The 25,998-nt window shown below is 45.4% G+C and overlaps 1 protein-coding gene and 1 long non-coding RNA gene across 21 annotated transcripts in view; both read left to right on the forward strand.

Moving 5' to 3' along the window:
• Positions 1-25,998, forward strand: part of RBFOX1 (RNA binding fox-1 homolog 1) — a 1,112,502-nt gene that overhangs the window by 336,675 nt on the left and 749,829 nt on the right. For 2 of the 20 annotated variants that reach the window (XM_086854491.1, XM_086854495.1), the window contains exon 1: positions 450-594. The exons of 17 other annotated variants lie outside the window; for them this stretch is intronic. In XM_086854491.1, the coding sequence (XP_086710617.1) occupies positions 592-594 (3 nt within the window). In that variant the 5' untranslated portion in view covers positions 450-591. Of the gene's footprint in view, positions 1-449; positions 595-670; positions 857-25,998 lie in introns of those variants that run through there. One more of the 20 variants, XM_086854498.1, reaches the window with a different exon arrangement.
• LOC147650023 (uncharacterized) lies at positions 18,470-19,732 on the forward strand. Its single transcript, XR_015277364.1, has 2 exons — positions 18,470-18,717; positions 19,591-19,732. It is a non-coding gene; the product is annotated as an uncharacterized LOC147650023 (long non-coding RNA).

The following is a 25,998-nucleotide window of genomic DNA, read 5'->3' on the forward strand; positions in this document are numbered from 1 at the left end:
GGGCCGCGCCTCCGGAGCCGGGGAGCCGCTCTCTCCCCCCGGCCCCGCTCCCCCCGGCCCCGCTCCGCCGTCCCGCCGCACCGCATCCCGCCCCCGCCGCCTCCCCCGGCGCTGGGGCTCCCCCGCCGCTCTCGCCCTCCCCGCCCCAGCCCGCCCCGCCGGCTCTGAAGGTCACCTCCGCCCGCCGCCGCCGCCGAGCCACTTTCCGCGCCGGCGGGCGAGCGGCAGCGCCTCCGCCCCGGGAAGCTCCGTGTCCGGCCGGTGCGGGGCTCCCGCCGGGCGGAGCGGAGCGGAGCGGAGCCGCCTCTCGGCCCCTGCTCTCCCCCCAGCCGGCCGCCCCCGGGGTCTCGCCGCCGGCCGCCGAGGTCGCGGTCGGGCCGGGCGGGGGCCCCGGTGGCGGAGCGCGGCGAGCCGGGGGGAGCCGGGCGGCGCGGGGGGCGCGGCATGCGGCGGTGAGCGAGGGCGGCGGCGCTGCCCGCGGGAAGGGGCTGCGGCGGCGGCGGGAGCCGCGTCCCGCTGCCACTTGCCTGCCGGGGCCGCCCGCCCTGCACGGGAGAAGCGCCGCGACCCTTCGCCTCCGCTCGCCTCTTTATGGTGAGTTGTGGCCGCGGGGGGCGGCGGGGCCCGGGGCGCCGAGCAGCCCGGCAGGGGCGCGGGAGGAGGGAGGGGAGGGAGCCGGGCGGGCTCTCGGGGAGCTGCGGGGCTGGAGCCGAGGGATGCCCGCGGGCAGGGGCTGCGGGGACAGCCTCGCCACGGGAGCCGGCTCCCAAACGCACGGAGCGGCGAGGAACATGGGCTCTGCCCAGTCCCTCCTTAAAAGAGCGCAGATACTGAACTGCCGGGAAACTACCTGCCTGTAAGTCCTCGGTATTTGCTGATTTTATTTGCGATTCACCGGACCTTTTTCTCCTGCGTGCCTCTGCCAGGAAAAAAAAAAAAAAAAAATAAAAGTATCAGTGTTGCCTGAATACCTGTTCGGCGCAGGTGTAGTGCCACCGCCGCCTGTTCCAAATGGCCGGGCAGCTCCTTTCGGGTGCCGCTCCTCAGCAGGGCAGGGCTTTGCACCGGGAGATGCCTTTGAGATGTGACAGTGGCACACAATTTGTGATGTGGCTGTTGGACACCGAGCTGCCAAACTTAACATGGTTCGCGCAGATGGTGGAACGAATGTGGTCTGAAGTTTGACTGGAGTGATTCACATCAGCGAAGTGTGAAAGAGCTTGTCCAAATCTGCAGCTTTTGTTTATCTACTTTGTGAATTGCAAATGTGGTCTAGTATGTTACATTCTGAAGTAAGTTTAGCGTTGAGTGGTTTTTACACTTGAAATAAAATTCGGTTTATTTAAGGCGAGGTAGAGCATAAAACACAGCAGACGCTGCTGCTGGTGTCCCAAGAATGTCAAGTACCTTGTTTCATTTCTCTAGACTCGATGATACTTAAGAGAAGAAAGATACTGTGTGTTTCATTTGTCATTCGCAAGTGTGAAAACAGTTGTATGCATGGGCTGTAAAAGTGGAAGCGAGGTTTTGTCACTCTGTGGTAGAGATTGATGATGGTGGATGAATCGCAGTCTAAAGCAGAGCTAGCCCTCATAATCAAATAATTAAGTTTTAGAAATCAAATAGCCAGACCTGCTTGAGAAGTTATATCTTGGGAAGAGTAGTGGGGCCGTGTCAATTTTCAATATGTATGCCAATAGATCATTTAGTTTTCAGCAAAGTGCTTGATATCACGTGCTCCAGTTATCAGGATTATAGCAGTGAATTAGAGCAGGTATTTTTAATTGGTTTTTATTTACTTTTACTAGAATGTTTTGCATTAGTGGGTTTTGAGGGAGCTGTTTTTCTATAGGAATTCTGATTATGGTCGAGATCTACTTGCTGTCTTATGCAGACTATGAAGGCTTGGCTTCCCAAGTCTCATTTACAGTTCATTCTGCTGGTAAATACATTAGACAAAGGATCTGGCATTTCCTGAAATTAAATCTGTATTTCTAATGTCAAGACTATATTTCATTTTTTCTATCAGTACTTATCTGAGTATCAGTAATAGAGCTGACAAATGTAATGAATAAAATTCACAGTGTGTTGATGATTTTTATAGTTCTTGTAATTGAAGTACTTGGTGTCCTTGACGTGACGAGGATGCTGCTCTGGCTTTCATGCAAGGGTAGCCTTTAGTGACAGGAGGGCTGTGAGGAGTGGGTGTGGAGGAGGGCAGTGGGACTGTGAGCTCCTGGGTGTGATGTGCTCCTGGGTGTGATGTGCTCCTGTGTGTGTTGTGCTCCTGGGTGTGTTGTGCTCCTGGGTGTGATGTGCTCCTGGGAGTGATGTGCTCCTGGGTGTGATGTGCTCCTGGGTGTGATGTGCTCCTGGGTGTGATGTGCTCCTGGGAGTGATGTGCTCCTGGGAGTGATGTGCTCCTGGGAGTGATGTGCTCCTGGGAGTGATGTTCTCCTGGGTGTGATGTGCTCCTGGGAGTGATGTGCTCCTGGGTGTGCTGTGCTCCTGGGAGTGTTGTGCTCCTGGGAGTGATGAGCTCCTGGGTGTGTTGTGCTCCTGGGTGTGATGTGCTCCTGGGTGTGTTGTGCTCCTGGGTGTGATGTGCTCCTGGGAGTGATGTGCTCCTGGGTATGATGTGCTCCTGGGTGTGATGTGCTCCTGGGTGTGATGTGCTCCTGGGTGTGCTGTGCTCCTGGGAGTGATGTGCTCCTGGGAGTGATGTGCTCCTGGGAGTGATGTGCTCCTGGGTGTGTTGTGCTCCTGGGTGTGGTGTTCTCCTGGGTGTGATGTGCTCCTGGGTGTGGTGTTCTCCTGGGTGTGGTGTTCTCCTGGGTGTGGTGTTCTCCTGGGTGTGATGTGCTCCTGGGTGTGATGTGCTCCTGGGAGTGATGTTCTCCTGGGAGTGATGTGCTCCTGGGTGTGTTGTGCTCCTGGGTGTGGTGTTCTCCTGGGTGTGGTGTTCTCCTGGGTGTGATGTGCTCCTGGGAGTGATGTGCTCCTGGGTGTGATGTGCTCCTGGGAGTGATGTTCTCCTGGGAGTGATGTGCTCCTGGGTGTGTTGTGCTCCTGGGAGTGATGTGCTCCATTTCCAGCGCAGGGTGCCCCGAGCGCGGTGCCAGCGGTGCCTGCACACCAGTCCCTGCGGGCTGCTGCCACCCAGGAGGGCAGTGGGATGGCCCCAGGCTGCCAGCACAGGTGGGTTTGGAGTGTCTCCTTGCTCCCTGCTCAGAGCCCCCCTGAAGTTAAACACGGAACAGCAGGGCCAGGTGGGACTCAGCTGCTCCTTTCAATCTGTGTTCCTGCCCAAGGCAGGATCAGCTCGTACCTGTGTCATCTCTGATGGCATACTTTGTGTACTTTTTGTATTCCCATTCTCCTCTTACTCTTCTTCCTGCTTTTGCTGTCTAATCCATTCATTTTTTTCTTCTTGTTAATGCTCTTACCTATTATTTCCTGAAGAATCTTATCCCGTTCCCTGCAAACTGCCCCTCTGCTATGGCCAGCCAGTCTCCTTCAGTATTTTTGTCATTGCTTTGTTGGAGATCTGCTGCTTCTTTTCCAGCCCTATATATATCTGCTGGATTTACCAGGTTTCTGCCTAGTTTTTAGGAGGAATGTAATGGAAATAGTACCCCTGCTCTCTGTGCAGACAGGAAAGCTTTGTTCAGGACCAAAGAGCTGTTCAGTACCTGCTTGCACTGGGGGAGGTTGAGCTGCTTGGAAATAGAGGAGAGACCAATGGCTGAGTTAAAAAATCCACCATCACTAATTTTTCACCTTGTAGCTTGAAATGGCATGACCTGATTTTTAAATCTGACTAGAAGCATTATGTACCACAAAGGGCAGAGCTGCTAAGTGCTGGCTACAAGAAGAAATATTATTTACAGCTATTGGAGGTATGGCTGCATATTGTTTTCTGAAAGGTGCACTCGTCTGAAAAAGATGAATCTTATGTAATTAAGAATAACAGATCTCACTACAGCCTGGGAGAACATATAGTAGCTGAAAAATGTGTTTGTTCTATGCATGTCAGCACTTCCTCTACTTAATTCTTGCATCTTGACTCCTTCCCATTTCTTGTGGGAGCTGGGGATCCTCTTGGCTCACGCAGCCTTGTAAAAGTAGAGTGTTAGCAAAACTGAAGAGTTAGGAAGCAAGAAAACAGACAGGGCTTAAAAGAGTGGCAAACAGAACATTTCTTAGGGATCCTGACTGCTTCTGCTCTTGACAGGGTGAAATCACAAACATCGGTGGCAGAACTTCTGACGACTCCATTGAGCAAAACTGGAGCTGTACCATTTCCTGAGAGCAGAAAGCTCCTGTCCTGAGGATCTTTTCCCAAGTCATTAATGAGTAGTCTTATTTTTTTAATTTTTCATGCTCTTTGTTTTGAATTCTTTGCTTAGTTTCACTTTCTTATGAGTAGCTTTGTTCTTTTATTTAAATAATTGAATTTTCCAGTGCCCATGATTATTTTGTAATGCAAATCCTCATTCTGGGGAGTATAATGCCATATCTGACACTTTATGTCATGCATTTTTGCAGATGTTATCAGTAGATAGTGTTTGTATCACCTACTCTGAATGTCTGTTGTAATGATTAAAAACTCCTTATGAAGCTCTCAGTATTTATTACACTTTCCCTTCATAACTATTATTCTGTTAAACATCTTCTGTGCCAGAAACGACAACTTATTGGCAGTTAGATAATTTTGTGTCCTTCAATTGATGCAATAAAAATGGTATGCAAACTGAAAGGAGCTGGAAAATCCCTTGTGGGATGCTGGGGTTGACAGTGGTGCAACAGCAGCACTGGAGTTTGTGTAATTCTGTTGAGCTGGAAGGGGTGGTGGTGTCAGATCCACAGGATGGGTCACAGCTGCCCAACAAGCAGCATCAAGGGCCAAAAGTGGCCTGCTCATACTTTGAAATCCTATTTTCTGCCAGGTGGATGTAATTTAACATCTCTATTCTTGTGCTCCAGATTCTTTGCTTTACAGGGATCCTGTCCGGAAGGAAGAATATTTACAAGTGATGTTTTTAGGGAATATTCCAAAATCCAAGATGTTTTGTGAGGTATTGATCTGGCTGGTTTCAAGGGGAAAGAAACTGTTCGATATTTTTTGTAAGGATGTATCTATCAGAAGATGGTTAAGTGTCTCTAACATGAGTGAGGCTCTCTGGCAGTTTTGTCAAAGCCAATTAAAAACTCCTGGACATTTTGCAACTTTGGATGCAGCTCTAAAATCCCGTGTTTCCAAACAGCAAAAAGTTCCTGTGCTGATAGCTGAAAAAACAAGTTTACACTGGCAGATGCTTCAGGACCTGCTTGCACTCAGTCCCATAAAATTCAGATGAGGGTGAATTGCCACAAACGGGGAGAGTGTGTCAGCAGGGAGCTCAGCACAGCACAGCTCGTGTGAGCAAAGCCAGACCCCTCACAAGAGCTGCCTGTGCTCCAGCTGGGGAGCTGCGAGGGAGCACAGCCACAGCAGCCTGAGCTGAAAACTTGGCTGGCTCAGAGGGCAAGTGTGCAAAACTAAATCACTTGAAGACAAACATCACGGGGCTGACTGCAGGGCCAGGTGCAGCTGCCTGAGAACAGCGTTCAAACACTACAAACACACAGATTTTCTGTTTGCAGCACGCTTGGCTTCGGCCCTGCAGTGCACAACCCCTGGCCAGGAAAGTTTAGGATACAGCAGGAAGAGGTTACAGTGCTAAAAAAGTGAATTTCAATGATATTCCTATCCAAGCAATTGCTGTCTTTAGGCTCCTCAGTGGAAAAGCAATGCTTGTGAGAGCTGGAGTTGCACAGAATCACACCCACAGAATATTCAGGGCTGGAAGGGACCCACAAGGATCAAGTCCAGCTCTTAAGGGAATGACCCTAGTGGGGAATTAATGACGCTCAGCTTCCTGTGTGTTTGTATTCTTTGATTTGAGTCTGTTGCAGTGGCAGTTGGGATTCAAACTTTATGTTTTGGTCTTTATTATTCACTTTTCCACTGGATTTTTTCCTAGAAGCAAATAAACTATGAATGTGTGCTGACCAGTTTTCCTGATGAGGACACCCATAATTTCTCGCTCTCCTGGCTGCTGGTTCTTTCAGTTTTGTGAGGTTTTTACTGTCTCTTTATTAGTTGTGAGCAAACATTATATGATCAGAGCAGTAAGAAGCTGGTCTGAAAATACTTTTTTTTTTTTTTCTTTTCCTCCTGAGAAATTTGGGGAAACTCAAACTTGATGTAGAAACTTCCAACTCTAAAAGCGTATTGTTTTGAAGGTGTGAGTGTGTGAAAATGCAGGTAGGAAATTTAGGAGAATGTTTAATCAGGGAAGTGCCACTACTTCAAATTAAAATACTCCCACAGTTGGAGCAGGTGTGGAGAAGGTGGCAGAGCCCCTGAGAACAGGTGGAAGAAGGAAGGGTGGTTGTGATGAACAGCTGTAATTCTGTTAAAGGAAAAAAGTTTTGCTGTGTTGAAATCAACCCCATCTTCACATGAGATAAAACACTAAATCCAGGTGGGAAACACTAATTCCCTGGTGGGACAGCTCAGTGGAGGTGCAGTTGGTGTCCTTGGACTTGGCTGTCCTTGGGGTGTTTTAAAGCTTTTTCATCTTTCCTGCAGCTTACACACAAGAAACACATATAGAAAACAGTTATACGTGTAATGCTGTTGTCTTACAAAACTGACAGTCTGTTGTGCACCTCAAACAGATCCAGAGCCCTGGATTTCAAAATAAAACATTCTGTAATTGTCTTGTTGTCTTGAAAAAACATATCTTTTCTATGTCTGTTCAGTGATTAATGGCAGTCATCTCTCACAAAAGTGGTTTGGCTGGTGAATCAGCATTGCTCTTCCTCTGGATGACCAGTTCTTGAGTTTCTGCTTTTATCTTTTAAATATGTTTTGTTCAATAGGCCCTTAGGTGTCTGAGTTTTTCCTCATGTTGTAGAGGATTGGTAATTTAGGGTTTAAGGAGAAATTAGACAAAGTGGAATGACACTGATCCAGGAAAAAGGCTTGGCAGTCTCTGTTAGAGCCAATATTGCTACCTTTGCCTGCCCTGTTCATTCACTGTTTTTGTGGTTAGCATTCATTCCTAAATTAAGGATTATGCAGTATTATGGAGATATTTTGTTGGTCAAATGATTTTGATTGTAAATAAAGAACCTGTAAACAGTGCCTGCATGAAATCATAGAATAGAGCATTAAACACCGCTCTCAGAATAATCTTTTTGTCTTCAAATGGATACAATTCTGTAACATTTGCCTTGGGATGCAGCACAGCCTGCGTGGTTTTTGACCACAGAGCAGAACTTACAGCCTTCCTACTTCAGTGGGAAAAGTCACCGAGGCATCAGTTTCAAATTGTGCTGCTGGGTGGTTCTCTCTGATCAGTGTCTCAGGAAATAATATGAAATACTCTCTCCTGTTACAATGAAACTTTACAGTGAAGCTCCAGGATTAAAAAAAAAAAAAAAAAAGAAATAGTGTCTGCACTAGAGGCAGTGCACTGTGTCTGTAAGTAGTTACCTAAATGTCCTTTCCTCCAGCATCGAAGATAAGCTGCCTAAAATGTCATCTACCACATGGTGATACCCATTTTGAGCCTGCAACAATAAAAATGCTAAGGAAGTCCCAGAGTGCAGCTTGAATTGAGCCACACAGAGTGACCCAGCAGGAAGATGAATGGATCTAGATATCCTCCTGATCTTTCTGTGATATTAGACCCTTTTCCCACTCCTTAATTTAGGACACTCTCCAAATGGCTCCTTCCCTTCCTGGTGCCCTGCTCTCGGTTGCCATCGTGATGCTGTGTTAGTCTGCAGCTGCCTCCACGGGGCACCCGTCGGCTTTGCCCTGCTCCTGGCCAGGGCTGGGCTCTTGCCAAACACCCAAATTGGCCATATTGCATGTTTCACACACTTGCTTCCCTGTGAATGTCCTCACCTTAAAACCAGGTTAATTCATTCTTATTGTTTCCCAGTCCCTGGTACTACCTGTGAGTTTTTGATGTGTGTTTTTGTGTCGTTATTTCTATTTTACAGCGTTGCTGTCACTTCATTTTGGTGCTGAATCTATGGATGTGGCTGGCTGTAAGGATCCTACAGCACTCTGGGCAAAATCAGCCCTAAAGCCCAGGTGTCAGGTGGGGCAGGGTGGGATTTACCTGTGCATGGAGCTCTCGGCTACAGGGCACAGCCAGATCCCCCTGCTCTGCACAAGCCTGATGCTAAAATCACACCTTCTTTGATCCTGAAGCTGTCTTTTGCTCCTCTCACTGTAAAAAGGCTCCAAATCAGTCATCTTTGGCTCTGATACGATCTTTCATCCTCACTCAGGCAGCTGCCATGTCCAGTGAGCCACCTGATTAATCACTTCTTTTTGGGACATACTGCTTCCAGTGGGCAGAATGATGCAGTCAGATAGTTTGGCCCCCTCAAACACTGACATTGTTTTGTTTCCAGCAACTGCCATTTCTCTGCAGGAGGCTTTGTAATCAACTTGTGACGATAACACTCCTTACATGTTTGCCTTTTGATGTGGTTTAGCCAGAGGTTTTCCCCTTCCCAGTGTTTCAGTGCTTGTGGTTGTGTTCCTGCTTTTTGGGCTCAAAGTGCTGCTTCAGTGCAGCCAGAGAGCTGCCTTCTTCAAAATGTGTGTGTGTGTGTGTGTGGCAGAGCCTGAGTGGATTTTAAAAAGGACTCAAGTGTTGCCTGAAATCTCATTATGTACAAACTTGGCTGTGTGGGAACCTAAATACTTGATTGTGTTCTAAAGATGAAGGTGGTTTTGTGCTATAATGACTTCAGAGCGTGTCACAAAGAAGTTTTGGTGCTGTGGTGTAAAGGGTTCTGCAGGACTGTGGGGCAGCTGTAAAGGGCAGTGAGGTCACGATCCCATCTCTGAGTGCCAGGTAAAAAAAAAAAAAATCCCTGTCTGGAATGAAAAGAAGTAATCTAAAACCATTTTAAAACTCCAGCAATCAAAGTGATCAAATTTAGGAAAACACAACAGCACAGTAAATACATAGAGGTAAAAATCAAAGTTAATGGTTGCCAGCACCTCTGCTCCAATCAGCATTTCTACCTGGGCTCGAGTTGCAAATTTGTTTTCAAGTGGTGCTGCCAGGGCTGTGATGGCCCTGTCAGGGTCTGTGTCACAGCTCAGCTTGTGGCTGATTGGCATGGCCTGGCAGCCTGGGGGCTGCTGTGGCATTTCGAGTAATTGTTGTGTTGTGGGGAGAGTTGTGTTGGTGAATAAAACAATTCTTAATATCGGTGTTCCTTTATCAACACGTCTTCAACTGCAATTTTTCGTAAGTGTATTTAGTAGGCAATATGGTGCTTTGCACACACAGCTTTGCAAGTGGGCAAAATAAAGGGAAATTAGGAAGCTTCCCTTGATATTAGAAGTGAGCTAGACTTCTCTTTCCACATTTGCACTGCTACAAAGCAGTAGAATAAAATATGAATCCAAATTTCTTATGCAAGTATTTCTAGTGGATAGGAAATCTTAAAATTGTAAAAATTGTTTCCCCAATGAAGCCACTAAATATTTTGTCACTGACTGTGCAAGAAGCAAAAAGATTGGACTGTAATTCTATGTAAAAAAATATATTTATTGAAGTTTTCTCAGGGTGAGACTATCTTTCAAGGGTTATTAAAGTACAAATAAAGTTTTCTTTGGTCCTTGGAATGGTTCTCATATGAACTATTCTGTGGTACATGACCGTACTGTTCACAAGGAAGTAATAAACCCAAGTGAGGTAGAGATGGAGAGTAAGTGAGAAAGGTGATAAACTCTTCCTGCCTGCAGATTTCAGACTTCTGGTTGCCAAAATCCAGCTGCAGTCATCATGTGTGCTGTTCTCTGAGAGATTCACACTTTGCAATAAAGGAGAGCTCTGTTGCATAAGTGGACGCATCTTTACTAGCTGAGGGAAATTTTAGGTGCTAAATTGGCTGCTTTATTGCAGTACCTGTGTTTAAAGGCAGGCTGTCCTATCAGCAGATCTCAGTTTTATTTTAAGAAGCTCATCCTCAGCCAGTGTTTCCTCAAGGCCAGAGCGAATGGCTCCTGAGCTATGTTGTATTAGCACCTCACCCATTTGCTGCTTCCTTTGCTACTTAGAATGCCACAGTTTGATCTCCTGGTTCTTCTTTGAAGGTCTCCAAAGTGAGCCCCAAAAGCTCTTCAGGCCTTCTATCACATAAATCAGAGGGAAATGATGCTGATCATAACGAGGAGGAGGAGGAACACTTGATGTCCTTTTGTCATGTACCATTTGTGCTTCTCCTCTTCCCTCCCTCATCACTCTGCCAGGCCACATCAGGGCAGCTCACGGTGGAGCCTGCACCTTTTCAGGGTCATTTTGAGGCCTCTGAATTGATCAGAGGAAGGCTGGTCTTTTTTTTAATTGTCATTATTATTTTTTTAATGTCTCAGTCCTGGTATTTGTGCAACAGCTCTGTCAGTAGCACGTGCTGAGTGGGGCAAACAGGGATCCTCTGGTCAAAGCTGCCTTTGGGGATCTCCAGAGGATGCATTTTTCCTCTCACTCTGCTGGAAGGCTGGCTCCTGTCATCTGTGAATTTAAAAAACCTGGAATCACCTTTTAAAGAGTAGGAGACTTTTAGGGTAATAAAGTATTCCACTTTCCTTTATTTTTTTTTTCCCCCCCCACTCAGAATTTTCTGTGCTGATGTTTAATATATAAGAAGTTTAAATAATTTAATAAACTGTCTCAAATGAGGAAATTGAAAGGGAATTCCAAATGAATGTTGTAGCACAGTGCTATTGCTGCTTGACACTGGAGTATGGGTGGTCCTGCCTGGCACCGTGCTGGAAGAGCAAGAGAGAGAGAGGCAGGGTGGTGCTCTTGGGAGTGCATACCACAGGAATCTACTCAAATAATCCATTCAAAAGGTGAATTTGTGCTTTTCATTTACCTTTTCACAACTCTATAATGTGTGTAGCTAATGATAAAAGGCACTGGCCTTGCAGCTGGTAGCTGATGTGGGAATACCGAGGAAGGTGTTCGTGATCTGCACCCTGCACAGCTTGGCAATTGCTTTTATTTCTTTTATTTGTTGATCTGCATCATTGTTTCTAATACCAAACTTACGCCTCCGTAAGTAAATGCAACACATCTGAGTTGCTGGCACTGTGAATTAGGATTTTGAATTCCTTCTATTTTGTGTTCAAATTGTCATCCATAACTTTGTGTTACAGCTCACACGAGGGAGGGAATGCTAAGCTAGGATTCCTACAGCAAGCATTAAATGAATTTATCACACCCCTTTCAAATAATAAATTTAGAAGTGCATGAAGATTTATAGAATTCCTATTCACAATGATGCCAGGTTAGAGCTGCTTTAGGAGCTGCATGAATGAGCTGGAATTTCTGACTTTTGCAGGCTGTAGGTTTGGAAGCTGTTGGGTCTTTGGGACTGCACTGTGGTTATCAGAATGCCTGTGTTGATTGTGGTGAATGATAAGAGATAATTGATCTTCTCTTCTGGGTTTAGGTATCACTCTGGATAGGTGTGCTAGGTGATTTGTGTGTTATCTTTATGGGTCTCCTTTGGGCATGGTGCTAATACAAATAAAATCTGGTCTTTTAATTGGCTGATCATTACTGTGAAACAATACTTGCCATTGTGAGCCTGGCCTGAGTGACAGCTCCAGTCACAGTTTTGGATTGTGAATGGGAAATACTGGTCTTTTGTTGGCAAATAAATGCGGGAAGTGATTGTTTGAATGTAAATTTTGTGCCCTATCACTGGCTGTTTTTATACAAATTAGGCAAAAGTAATTTCCTGTGATCCTTTAGAAGTCAAATATGGAAGAGAAGTATATTTATGTGAATTGTTTAACTACAGAATGTCACACACACTTTAACATCTTCAAGTACAGAATAAATGCTTTAATTTATATATTCAGAAATAGACAATGTTAATTTGTTATGCAGCCCATTAGGTAGGGAAAAACCTGCTGAGGACATTAAATCCTAATCTTGAGAGAAATGCATTTGGAGAAGCCAGCAGATGTCAGTATGTTCTTGTCATACAGCCCTTTTGTTTTACACAATAATTTCTCTGGAATGAAATATTATAGAAACAGTAAGTGTTGTAACACCATGGCAGTACAGGCCTGTTTAGTTTAAATCCTTTCCTGAAAAGGGATTTGTTGCTGGCCCTAGGCTGGCATGACCTCCATGTACACACCAGCTTTCCCTGAGTGCAGCTCCTCCTCACACTGTGTAAGGCATGGAGTGCAAAATTACTTTGCCAGATGAGGATGTCATTGCTAGCATTGCACTTCAGCTTCTCACTGAGTTTTTTGTTTCCTGTGTAGGTCCCATTCCTGTATTGTGAGGCATTTTGGGAATGCTGGCACACTCCCTTCTGTTTGCCTAGCCAGGGTGTGTGTTTGAACTCTGATGTGTCTAATCAAACCTGCCTCTCTAATTTGGAGATTATTTTGCCACTGTTTATACACAGTAATAAAAAACCAGATGAGCTGTTCCTTGTCTTCTTGCATTTCAAAAATCAATACCATTATGACATTGTGGAGAATTCTCTCCCTTCCCTGAGGGTGCAGACTGATGGCAGAGAGTGGAAGGATGCTGAATTCCTGTGTGGGTGCTCCCGTGGGGAGCTGACCCCAGCTCTGCAAGCAGGGACTGAGGCAGGTTTGCCCTTTGCAGGGGCTGGGCAGCTGGAGCTTCTCTCAGGTGTGCAGAACAGATGGCTCCTGTGGCCAGGAGCAGGAATCCACAGTGCCAGGGAATGCAGGCTGCACCCCTGCCCTGGACCACCCTGAAGCTCCCTCTGCACCTGGGCTCCTTCTCCCAGGCTGTGTCTTCATGCAGGGAGGGACATTCCACAGCTCCAAGAAGACACCTGGGCTCCTTCTGACATCAGCTTCAGCCTCCCTCTGGAGCTTGTGGCCATTGTCCAGCCCAGTTCCTGCCCCAGTTCCCATCACCTGGAGCACCTGGTGCCTCAGTGTGCTCACCAAGAATCCTGCCTGAAGGTGAAAGGCCCTTTCCTTCAGCTTTTCTTAAGGAGCTGATGTCAGTTTTGGCATGGTGAGTCCTTTTTTTTATAAATTCACAGTCATAAAATAAGGTTTTTAATTACATTTCCAAGGAGAAATCTATTTTACATTTTCTTCAACTCTCTCTTCAAGCTCTGTCATCTTGGAGTGTTTGTTTACATGCCAGACCTATTCTTTGTGATTTACTCCTTGCTTCTCCTCATCTCACACTGTTGGAGTGATTTTCAGATCATGCAAATAAGAATCAAGGCAGACAAGATAGCTGAAAAACCCCCAAAGTACAGCATTGCTGAAATTGTAGGCTATATTTTATTTTCAAGGGTTGGTTTTATTGCATTTGCCCTTAATGCAGCTTCTACAGATGTTGACAAACACCCCAAAATCCTGTTGAATATCATCCTTCAGCTAGTCCTTAGCAACTTTCTGCATGATACACTAATGTCATTTCATTCAGATTTCAGCTCTCCCAGAGCTGAATGGAAAATACCACAAAATTATAGTTCTCTTTTCATTTTATTATAGGGGGGAAAAAAAAGGAAGTATAGCTATATGGGGGTCTGCATGTGACATGTTTAGTATGTATTCTTCTAATATTTTTTTTTTTTTAGTGAAAATAGAAAGCAAAAAAGCATTTTTCTACCATTGAATAAAAGGCTAAGAAGCTGTACCCTGTATTGTTTTGAGATCTTTCCTTCCATGGCACTGAAAGCACTTTCTGATGCTTGGCTCTTGTTAGCAGCCTCCTGAGCCTGCCTTTTGAAAACCTGCAAAATATCCATGTATTTAATCCCCCTGTGCAGCTGGCTGTGCTCTTGCACCTTGGGCTCCCAAAAATGAGGTTCTTGGCTAAAATGTTTGGAATTTCCATCCTGCTCTAACACACTTAACATCAGTACTGGAAAACTGCGTTTTCCTGAAGTCAGCCTGAAGGGTTGGTCCTGCAGCTTCTGTCCTGCTGCACACAGAGGGTTTATCTAGGGGGATGTGGGCATTAAAAATGGGTAAATGAAGGGAGCTGGTTTCCTTGTGGTTGTGCAGACACGTGGATCAAAGTACCAGAGTGATACAATTAATTTTGAAATTAATTTTGACCAGTTACCAACAGCGCTCTTAGGGCTTTCCAAACTTTACATAGAAATTTATTTGTTTCAAATAAAATTTTAATTTGACTGGAATTTGCACTTTCCTGTGTGCATGCATTTGTACATTTTGGAAGAGATTAATGGGAAAGTTATTCAGAAATGGATACATAAAGCCCTAAGCAATACTCCTGTGAGTGGCAGGTGCTTTGATGAGAATGGACAAGTGACTTATTGAGAAATACTCATCTAATATGGAAATTGGGGACAGAGCAAATAAACCAAAGGAAGAATGCATCTCTATAGACGCTTCTCTTCCTGGAATAAATGAAACACGTGATCCTCCTGGTGGAGCAAAGCGAGGTTTTGTGAAGGTGATGTGTCCTAGGCAGACAGAACTGATACCTCCCCAGGGAGCATTCACTGAAATCCAACCTGTAATTCCCTGCAGGGCAGCCCTGCTGCAGCCTCTTCAGCAGGGGATGCTGGAAGCGTGGCCAAAATTATATCTGTGATAGGATTTTTATATAAGGTGACTTGGGAGGCATTAGTAATGAAATTCCAGAGAGTTCCTTGTTCTGTTCTCTAAACTACCTTGTTTCTTATATGCAGAAATCATATGGAATCATCAGAATAAGACAATATAGAGAATTATAAAGACATTAATAAAGAATTGTAAGATATTCTTAGCAGTAGATCTTCTGATTGCAGTTCAGTTTTAACAACAAAATTCAGCAAAACCTTTTAACTTAGAGATTAATTTTTTTTTAACTTTTTAACTTAGAGATTAATTTTTTTTAACTTGGCAGTAGCTTCTCCTCCCTAATTCCTTAAAGGTTTCCTTTCCCAGGGCTTTCCAGTACACCAGGCAAATTTCATCTCTGTGCTCTCTCCTCTTTTTCCTTTACTGTCAGGTGCTGGGAGAGCTCTTCTAACTGCACTGGGGAAGAAACCAACTCAACTCTATAGGAAACCCCAGAATCTGTAGGACCCCCCACATTCTTAATAGGTAACTTCTGTCCAACACATTTTGCATGCCTGGTGCATTTTTTTTTCTGAGCATGGAAAGAGCAGCTCCTGCCAAGGTGCTGCAGCTGCCCTGTCCCCCCAGGCTGAGCAGGTCCAGCTGTGCAACATCTGCTGCACTGCTGCAGGGTTTGTGTCCAGCTGCTGACTGCACATTCCACAGATCCCAGCCCAAAAGAGAGGAGAAGCCTCTTAAAAAAGTGAAACCAGCAATGGTATGGATGAAGTTCTAATCACAGGTGAGTTAGCAGCGTTAAACAGAGACTCCAGTTCTGCAATTGCATGTTCTGGGCACATGAAGAATAATCTCCCTGTGCACAGGTGCAAATTTATCCTGTGTTAGCATTATTTCATTTGTTCCAAAAGGAACTCATAGAATTCCTGAAGACCAGAAACTGAAAACTGTAAAAATACTTGAGGAAAGTCAAGTCTCATTGCATTCTTTCTCAGAGTGGAAGAGGCAGGACTGCACAGTGAGAAGGACTGTGGCTCACAGATCCAGCTTCTGGAAAGCTCATGGAATGGCCACAAGGGAGAAGAAATTGATGGGATTAAGTGCTGATTGAAAGCAGACACCAAAAATGTGAGTGTTGAAGCAGAAACAGAGAAGAGGTGAAGCAAATATCCCGTAGCACACCTGTCCCAGCACACCTTGCTGGTCCTGTCACCTCCTCCCAGGGAAGAGCACTGCAGTTTCTCCAGGAGCAGCAGCTCCAGGGAGATGAGCCTGAGGCTCAGCAGCGTGGCTGTGGTTATTGCTGAGGCACAGCTTTCTGTTCATCCTTTGCTCTTAAACACTGCTGCTTTGGGAGCCCAGCAGAGCTGCTCTGTGCACAGGGGCAGGTGTCACCAGTGGGACCTGGCTGCTGTCCTGGTGCCCACCAGGGATCAGACACAGAGGGGGACATCACTCCCCAGTTGTCCTCAGGGGGAAAAGCAGTCACCTTGATTTAATTTATTGACAATTGTAATAGAGGTAGGGTAGGGGAGGAAAAAAAAATTAAATAGAAAACACACATACACTTTTCTTCCCTGGTTTGACTTCATTCTCCACCCACCTTCCTTCTCCACCTGTGCCCAGGTGGGGCCCTGGATTCCCTCCCCAGGCTCCTCCAGCCACCAAGTCTCTGGGAGAGAAGGTTGGAGCAGCCCTCCAGTCAGGAATTACCAAATGGTTTTGGCAGGATTGCTGTTCCAGGTTGGACAGAGGCAGTGGGAGCTGCTGGCTGTCCCTGGAATGAGAACTTCCAGTTGGGCTCTGAATCCTGCTCCATTTCTAACCTTTTAAACACAGCATCATCCTGCCCGGCCACACCTTGATGTGGACCTTGCAACAGATGTTGGGAATGTTTGGTTTGGTTTTTAAATTAAGGATGGACTTTTGTTAAGGAAGCTGAACTAACAGGCAGCATAGCATTGGAGAAAATTCTCCCTTTTTTTGTTTGTTTGGGGTTTTTTTGCCTGTTCTCTTAGGCTGAAGGATCTCTGCTCTGCCACATTTCCCCCTGCTCCTCAGTAGAATGACTGCACTGCTTTTGGGCAAAGTAGGAAAATGTGTTCTGCTGATTGGTGTACTTCATCCTGGGCACAGATCTGAGCTGTATTCACTGTAGCTGCAAATAAGTCACTATTTTAAATGTGAGATTTCAATAGTTAAACACCTGCAGGGATGTCTGTGAGCAGCTGCTGATTAAAAAAAAAAAATGCAGCACATGACACAGTTTTCTCCTACTTGAGGTATTGTAGTGGGAAATAAAGGATGATTTCTCACATAGTTGCTTTCAAAGCCTGATTTTTTCAGCATTTAGGCAGTGTCATGAAGTGTTTTAAGCTTCGTGTGTTAGACATTTCACTGTGTTCAGTAAATTTCTCTCATTCGATTAATTTTAGAGGCTCAATCTTCATTTAGGGAAAAAAAGAAAAAAAAAAAAAAGAGTTTTATTTCCTGGAGGTGAAAAATGCTGTTTGAAGGGTAATGCACACAAGAAGTCTGTGCCCATGGAGGGCTTCTCCTGAAGAGAGAAACAGGTCCAAGCCTGGGCCTGTGGAGCCCTGATGGTGCTCAAGGGGAGTGACCTCGTGGAGCAGGTTGGAAACAAATCTGGTGCTGCTGGGGCTGCTGTTTATTCATGCCAGAAATGCACATTCAGCCTATTTCATCCCACTCAAGTATTCCTGGGGTTGTACCCTGTGCAAAGGCCTGGCTGTCTCTGCTCCAGCACTCTGGAGGTTGGCTGGTTCAGTAATCAATATTCAGAATATCCACAGAGGCTGCAGGACCCCCTCAGTTCCCAAACATAAACATCTTCTGTCCTGAGATGCTTGTTTTGCCCAGTTTGGTAGGTATATTGGTATGTTCTAAGTATAGCAAAAAATATAGAGGTATTTTTAGCTGCTGTTGGTATTAGAACAATTTATTCTTAATGCCAGGGAGAGAAGGGTGAGAGCAAAGGCTCTTGAATATTTTAATAACGTAATTTTGATCTATTGGATGGAAGTTAGGAAGATTATATGGCCTTCTTATTCAGAATATGTCTCATCAGGGTGGAGCCTCTCCCAGGAAACACAAGGAATGCATTATTCTCCTGTACATCAGCAGACTGATACAGTAACTGATAGTAACTTGCTTAATTAACACAGATTCCTGTGAAGTTCTCTGGAGGGCTCTGGGGTTGCATGGCCTCCCTGTGGGGAAGGGAGAAGAATGCTCTGGCTCTTTTATTTCATCTGTAGGTGGTACTTACCTGGTTTTAGCAATCATTGGGTGGGGCTGGAGAAAGCAGTGGCTTTGTGTCCAGCTGTGGTGGGATGGTTGGAAATGCTGTGAGGATCCAGCTCTGCTTCAGTGGGACAGTTTAACTGGGAAGCACAGACAGGACAGGGGTGTGTGGTCACCCCTGGCGTGGGAGGGAATGGAGATCCCTTCTCTGGGCTCCCAGAGCTGTCAGGCTGGCCTGGGGCCGGTGTGTGATGGGGGAGCAGGGCTCTGCACTGCATCCTCAGCGCTGACAGTCTGCCCTGCAGGGCTCTGGGGAGCTGGCTTTTGCATTTGGCAGCGTCAGCACCCCGGCAGGTGAGCTATTCCAAACACAGTTTTGGAAATCTGGCAGCTCTAAGAGCTTTGCTGGGTTTTTCTGGAGCAGGCAGGTGACCTGCAAGGAGTTAGACAAGCCCCTCCACTTCTTGCCCCAAGGGAGGGAATCTCTTACTCAGGTTCCCCTAGAACAGGAACCAAACCAAGCTTTATGAGATGATAAAATCGTGTAGGTGGGGAAAGATCATCAAATCCATCTGTTAACCCAGCACTGCCAAGCTCACCCCTAAGCTGTGTCCCTTTGCTCCAAATCTACATCTACATGTCTTTTAAATATCTCCAGTGGTGGCTCCTGCACTTCCCTGGGTATCCTGGTACAGTGCTTGACAAAGCTTTCCATGAGGACATTGCTCATGGAATCCAATGCAAACCCACCCTGGAGGAACTCGACACTATTTCCCTCCTCACTACATCCTCCTTGCAGGCAGATGTAGAGACTGGTAAGGTTTCTCCCCTTTTAGAGCAGCCTCTAGGATATGGAAGAAGATTTGTTATGTTCTTTGTGGTAATGGACCAAAAAATGGCCATTAACTCTATTTAGGGAACAGTTAAAAATAATTATTTCTTTTTATTTATTTTCTTACAGATTTTTTAAGATATGCACTTTGTATGCTGAGAAGGAGATGAATTGACATTTTGTAATAAATTCCTTGGATTCTGGGTTTATGTTGTGTAAATTATATTTGTACAAACTGAGTACAAGCCTAAATTTGAATCATCTGTTTTCTTCCCTATGAAACTGATACCCATTTAATGCTCCTTTCATCGTGACTTTCAGCTGAAGCTGTGAAGGGGTTTGTAGCAATTTGTTTCCCCTGTCTGTAGCTGAAGTTTCCTTGAAAAGTTTCATTAACACACTATCATGGCTTAAAAATAGAAACTCAAGAGAATTACTCCAACTCAAGTAATATAATGCATCAAGAAGCTTTTCATTTTATATTAAAATTATTCCAAAGCACTTCAACCTAGCCACTTTTCCATTATGAGAAGAATTCTACACCATTTTGTATCCAAAATTGCATTTCTCAGAATTTCTATGCCTGTGTGTAGATTACTTGCAATGCTCCTATTGTCCTTGTTTCTTCTCTGCTCTGGAATTAAATCCCAATGTTTAGAAAACTCTTAAATGAGTTTTGTTGCTCTGTATATGCACAGGAGAGCAGAATGCAGCAGCTGAGAAGCAGCAGTGCCCTGTGGATGACATGGGGCACTTCTAGCTCCAGTAGCTACTGATGGGATGCTGTTCAAGCCCTGCTTCTGTTAGAATTCTACTCAGGAAAAGTTCATTTATGTCTTTTTTTCTTTCCCTCCAGCCCCCCAAAAGAAGAAACACGTATTCTTCATAGTATGCTGGCAGCTGGACAGTTCTTCACTGTTTAGAGATAAACTATGTGTACAGGAACTTCACCTAAACATCTACTGGTGTTTTAAATACTAAATAAATAAATAACCTTACTGCTGTGCTAATTCAGTGACACCCTGTGAATTTCTCTGGAAACTGGATTCTCAAATTCTGGAAACTGAATTCCCAAAGAATTCTCAGTCAGCTGCTTAAACTGAATTGAAACTCAGCTTTGAAAATACAGTTTGTCTGTTGGCTTGACACTTACAAATGTCCACTATTTATTTTGGCCAGCAAATTATTAATTTTCTTCTGGGCATGTCCTTAGCTTGTTTGGGGACAGTTTTGTGTAGGGTTGGTTTTTTGGTTGGTTGTTTGGGTTTTTTCACGTGTGTGCTTACAGACAGTGGAGACTGAACAGAATCAGAGACTGGCAGGGGCAGAAAGGGACCTCTGCCTCTGCTCCCACCCCACTGCTGGGCAGGGCCACCCAGGGCTGGCTGCCCAGGACTGTGCCCAGATGGCTTTTGGGTGTGTCCAAGGTGGGGACATCCCACCTGGAACAGCCCCAGGTGAGTGCCAGGGCTCATCACCCCCCCAGAGGAGCAGTTCCAGGGGTTCTGAGGGGACCTCCTGGCTGTCAGTCGGTGCTCATTGCCCCTGCTCCTATCCTGGCACCCCTGGGAACACCCTGGCTCAGTCCTGGTTTCATTTGTACACATTGGCATTGACCTTCTCCAGGCTGAGCAGTCCCAGCTCTCAGCCTTTCCTCACTCGAGAGATGCTCCAGGAGCTTCATCAGCTCAGCAGCCCTCTGTTGGACTCTGTCCTTGTTTCTCCTGTCCTGGGCATGTCAGAACTGGGCACAGCACTCCTGGCCTCACCTGTGCTGGGTAAGAGCTGAGGAGGATGCTCTCAGCCTGCTGGCAGAGCTGTTCCTGCAGCCCAGGGTGCTCTGGCCCTTCTCTGCACTCAGGGAATGTTGTTGGCTGTTTTCCCTGGCTGCAGCAGCCCAGGGTCTCCACAGCAGAGCTGCCCTGCAGCCCTGGGATCCTGGCAGTTATTGGTGCCTGGGGTTGTTCCTCCCAGCTGGGGCACTTTGCCCTTGTGTCAGCCATCTCACAGAATCACAGAATCACAGAATCATCAGGCTGGGAGAGATCTCCAGTACTGAGTCCAACCCAGCCCTGACACCTCAACTAAACCACGTGCCACATCCAGGCTTTTCTTAAACACATCCAGGGATGGTGCCTCCACCGCCTCCCCAGGCAGACAGTTCCAGTACTTTATCATGTTGCCCTGAGAATTAAACCTTCTGAGTTTGTTTTCATAGCTTCTAGCCACTTTCCCAGGAAAGTAACTATAAACATAGATGTTTGTACATTCCATTAAAGAAATGTCTTTTGATAGACGTTTCTCATGACAGTGTGGTTGGGAAGGTGGTAACCTGACTATCCAATCCCTGGTTGTTGTCGAGAATCTATAAATACTGAAACCACAAAATAAATCACTCTCTTTTTCCCATCACATTGAGCTGTGTCCGTGTGAATCATTTCGTGTCCAACAGTGACTTTATCACTCTTTCCATAAAGAACTTTTTGCTGATATCCACCCTGTATTTCCCCACGCTGTTGAGGCTGGCAGCAGGACCCTCTGGGGTATCAGCCTGTTCTGTCCCCAGCAGCTTTGCTGGGTGACACTGTGCCCCACCATGGCATTGAGAATGAAGGTGTTGAACTGGACTGAGCCCAGTATTGACTCCTCGTACTGGGAGGTTCAGGCACAGCCTTACCCAGAGCTCAGTGGGGTCTGGAACACACAGCCACTCCACAAGTTAACACTCTGCTTTTTCACCTCCTTTCCACGTCCATCCCTGCAGGGTTTGGAAGGGAGCTCAGCAGCATTCTCCCATTTCCTTCTGGCACCTTTGTAAAACACTCAGGTGGACAGGTGCAACAAACCCATTACCTGAAAAGTCACACAGATTTCTTTTCCTGAAACAGCAGTCCTTTTCCATTAGCTCCTTCTCCAGATGGCTAAGTATATGGTGGAACAGAATTAATGGGTGTTGGGGAAATCCACCTCCATGTGGAACAGGCAGCAGGGCTGGCAACCATTCAAAGAGCTCTGAAAGGTTGTGGCTGAAGGACACCACTGTTGGGAACACAGATGAAGATATATTCCTGAACTCAAGGAGGAAACACAGAGGGTGCATTATTGCATGGAATGATTAGATGACTGACTAATGAGCCTTGAGGGGCAAGGAAATTGGCTACAAAAGCAATTAAATAAGCACCTGACATTCCAGTGTACTCTGTATAAACACTGAACTTTTACCATGTTTAGTTGGCAAAGCAAAACAAGTGCTTCAAGCACACAAGGCAAAGTGCTACAGGAAGAAAAAAAAATCTATGTTAAACAGATTGTTCTTCTGGAAGTGTGTTAGTAAATGCCTTTCTCTGTCAGAAGGTGTGATAACACATTGCAATGCTAGCACTCTAAGTCACTGTCCACAGTTTCCATTAATTATTCTGGATATTCATGCCAATATGATGCCACATTAAACTCCATATTCTGCTTTGATCGGTCTATTGTTAGATACCATAGGTAATGATAGCATTTTTTATTCCTTTAGGGACAAAACTTCTGCACAATAATTGAAATATAAATGTCAGAAGGGTGATTTTGCATGGAATCTGATAACCAACGTTGCACAGCTGTTTCTGTGACATAGCTGGGCACCTGTGAAATGCACTTGGGGGTCAGCTTGGAGCATGGCCTGTTGCTCTAGGACATGGAATTATTCACATGGACACAGTTCAATGTACAATAGGGAAACATGTCTTTTCTTTTTCTGACTCCAGTATTTATAGATTCTCAAGAGTGACCAGGGATTGGATGGTCTGGTTACCACCTTCCCAACCACACTGGTCCTGCAAAGCATCCATCAAAAGATGTTTCTTAGAAAGAAAGTATAAACATCTATGTTTATTGTTACTCTCCTGGGTAAGTGGCTAGAAACTATGAAAACAAGATCAGAAGGTTTCATTTTCAAGGTGACAATGGTCAGCCCACCCATGGACGTTTAAGAGAGGGATGTTGACACCAAAAGCAGTTAAATGAGCATTTGTCTCTTTGGCAGGGTGAGGTTTGGGTTGGGGTTGAGGCTGGAGCCACAGGTGTGAGCGCTCTGGCCAGGATGGAGGTGAGGTTTTTCTGTCAGGCTGGGATGGGTAGACTGTTTTCTGCCACTTCTCATCACACAGAGCTGCAGCTGTGATCACCTTGTGCTCTGAGGGGAGGCAGCTCACACCTTCCCCACAGGCAGAGGGGAACTCTCCCCCAGCATGAACAGAGGTGAACGCTGTGCTCGGGTTTCTCCTTCCACTGCACCTTCAAATTACTCACTCGAGGCTTTCCCTTGTTCCCCACCCGGTGGAAGGGACAGCTTTGGGACTCTGTTGTCAGGCAATTCAAGGTCAGGAAGAGATTTGAGATGCAGTCCCAGTGAACCAAAGATGGAGTGTTCATAATATTTTAAGAGCAAACCAGATTCTCTGGTGATGTTGCTGGGGGTGATCTTCAGCCAGGTGTTCAGTGACTCTCCAGCAGCCCTTTCTGTGTAGAGGTGCTGAAAGTGCCACTAATTTTGTTTTTTTCCCTGGTAAATGTGTGCAGTTAAAGGAAGAAAGTGGGAATTTTCAAGTGTCAATTGGAGTTGTAACTATGTGTGACAAGGAGCTGTGCTGGGAGATTGAAGCGAGTGATTTCTCTCCTCTGTAACCAAGTGGAAGCAAAGAAATCAGGTGGGATGTTTTTTTTTCTGTGAGAGGAGTTAGAATCACTTCTTTTAAGTGGTGAATAATGTTAAACTTGCTGCCAGAAAATCATGCTTGGCCTTTTAAGGCAGTCTAAAATTAATCATGTATTTGTTTCCTAATTGCCTCATTAAATTCAGGTTCAAAAGTTCTCCTGTACTTGGAAGTCACAATATGCACTGCTGAACCCCTAAAATGTTGTGGATGCCCTGGTTTCTTCAGAGGATAAGAATTCTAGATTTCTGAGCTGAAAGAGCTTTATTATGAAGTGACATGTCTGGCTTTAGAGACAGAGGTGGAATTGGTACATCTGAAATTAATGAATAATATATAAAGACTGATACCAGCTTTGCTTCATGAGTTGGCCTTACTATTTAGCCTCAAGCAGAAGCAAGAAACACACACACACACAAAAAAAAGGTTGTTAAGGTAGAAAGTTAAATATTTAATGCCAGTGTCTGCTGTATATTTTCCTTTTGTGTATTCATGGAAATATATTTTGGAACTGGAGGCAAATGTTATTTATAATACAGCAATGGCAGAAGGGGCATATTTGAATGAGGCATCAAAGTGCTAGATTTGTAAAAGGTATGAGAGAAAATTTCTGGATTAGCATTGAAATTTTCACTGCCATCTTCCCTTTTCTTTGGGGTATTCTGGGTCTCATTTTGGCTTTCATTTGGGATTTGTCTGCACCAACTCCTCCTTTCTGTCCCTGTTTTAGTGAGGTGGATGAGCAGGCAGCAGTGAGAGGTGGTTGTTTCCCCAGCAGCAGTTGTGTCTTTCAAGCCCTCCGCAATTCATCCCATCGGTGACAGCACTCAAAATGTAACACACCTCCTTGTGTGCTGCCTAAAAAAAATGGTTTTGGGAGCCTGCTGAGTCCAGAAATAGCCCTGGAATTTCTGTTTTCTGGGCTAACCAGGAGCTGGATGTTACACAAAGGAAGGTGCTGGGAACGGAATGGGTTTTTGGGTGAAAACATCAGAAATGGTTAGAAAAATGCAAATTTGTGTATTTTCTTCTCCTTTCCTGGTGGCTGTAGTTGGAACATTAGGGTATGGTGAGACTTTTATGATCTGGTTTGTTGGCAATGAGCAAAGATAAACCCCTGCCTACCCATTGGCAGCTGCACAAGTTGCAGTAACTTTGTCCTGGACCCATCATTGTGTAGAGAGGTAGATGTTGTTTCAAGGCCTTTGTTATTCAGCTGAAGCAAGAATTAAATACAGATTCTGATGTTTTGCTCCTTAAAGAAGAAGAAGAGTCATTATAGATCTTGCTAATTTTCTCATTGGAAAACCTGTTTTTAAATCAGTTTGGATGCTTGCATCTGTGCTTGCTTTCAGAGCTGCAGGAAGGGCTCAGCGAGTTTCCACAGCCTTGGCATTTTAGCCTGGGTCACAGGAGCCTGCTTTTCAGAATCAGAAAAGGCAATACTTCATCTCTTCTACAGGTCTAGAAGAAATTTTGTGTCAGGCTTTCCTTGTAAGACCTTTTAGCATGGAAAAGCTGTTCTCAGTGGCTGGAAGAAGGAACAATGTCTTGTTTTGGAGTCAGAAATCTACAGCAAATTCTGCAGGTGCTTTACACCAGAGACAGCTACAAACAGACGTGTGTGATTCCACAGATATGTCCACACTTTATTTCACTCTTATGCAGAGCTTAAAAAAACCCCCTGTGTTTGGAACCTTGAGTGCTGCCAAGTGTAGTTGAATAATCACTTCTCCAAAAAACTGATTTGAGTGTGAAGAAAAATGTAGTCCCAGATTTTGGAAAGAGAACTCGTATGGGAAGTTAAAATGATGCAGGGCTGGTTCCCTGGGGCTGAACAGACAACTGCAGCGCTCCTGGTGCTGCTGGGAGGCTTGGCAAGCAGATACCCCATAAAGCTCCAGAAATCTCCTCTTATTCCAGTGAGCTTTTTGGAAAGCTGTCACTGGTATGAAGAACTGGTTCAGGTTGTTGTTACGTGAGATAGAACTGGCAGGCATTGTGGGCAAGAGCGGTAAAAGAAAGAAATGTGGAGCTTGGGGAAGACAGTTTGTAAATTATTTTAAGTATTTTTCTAATTGCTGGTTGTTTGAGGTTTTGAAGAAACGCAATCCATTGACCACCTAGAACAGATCAGTAGTGTTGAGAGCATTGTTTAGATCACATAGCTCTTAGAATGTAATTTGGTCTGCTTTAAAAACAGAAGGTCTCCTCAGAAGTGTAAGAAATACCCTGCATCTTAAGTTATTTTCCCTAGTGACTTAACCTGGTGCATGTGAAGTACATTATAAAGTATTGAAATGCAATTATTGCCAGCATTAACCTGGCAGTGCTGCTGCTGTTGAGGCTGAGGAGGGCAGGAGGTGAGGCAGTCAGCCCAGCTGCTCCTCTCTAGCTGTGGCTGCAGTCCCAAGGTCCTGGCAGGGCTGTGGGCTGGCCCTGGGGCTGTGTGTGCACAACAGGAGCTGGGTGTTGTGCTGGCAGGGCCTGAGCAGGGTTTGTGCCCAGATCAGAGGGGCACTGTGAGCACAGGACTTCTGCAGCCTCCTGAAGGGCTTGGCCAGGGC

The sequence above is a fragment of the Cyanistes caeruleus genome, chromosome 17, assembly GCF_971803275.1.
Source record: "Cyanistes caeruleus chromosome 17, bCyaCae1.hap1.1, whole genome shotgun sequence".
NCBI classification, from domain to species: domain Eukaryota; kingdom Metazoa; phylum Chordata; class Aves; order Passeriformes; family Paridae; genus Cyanistes; species Cyanistes caeruleus.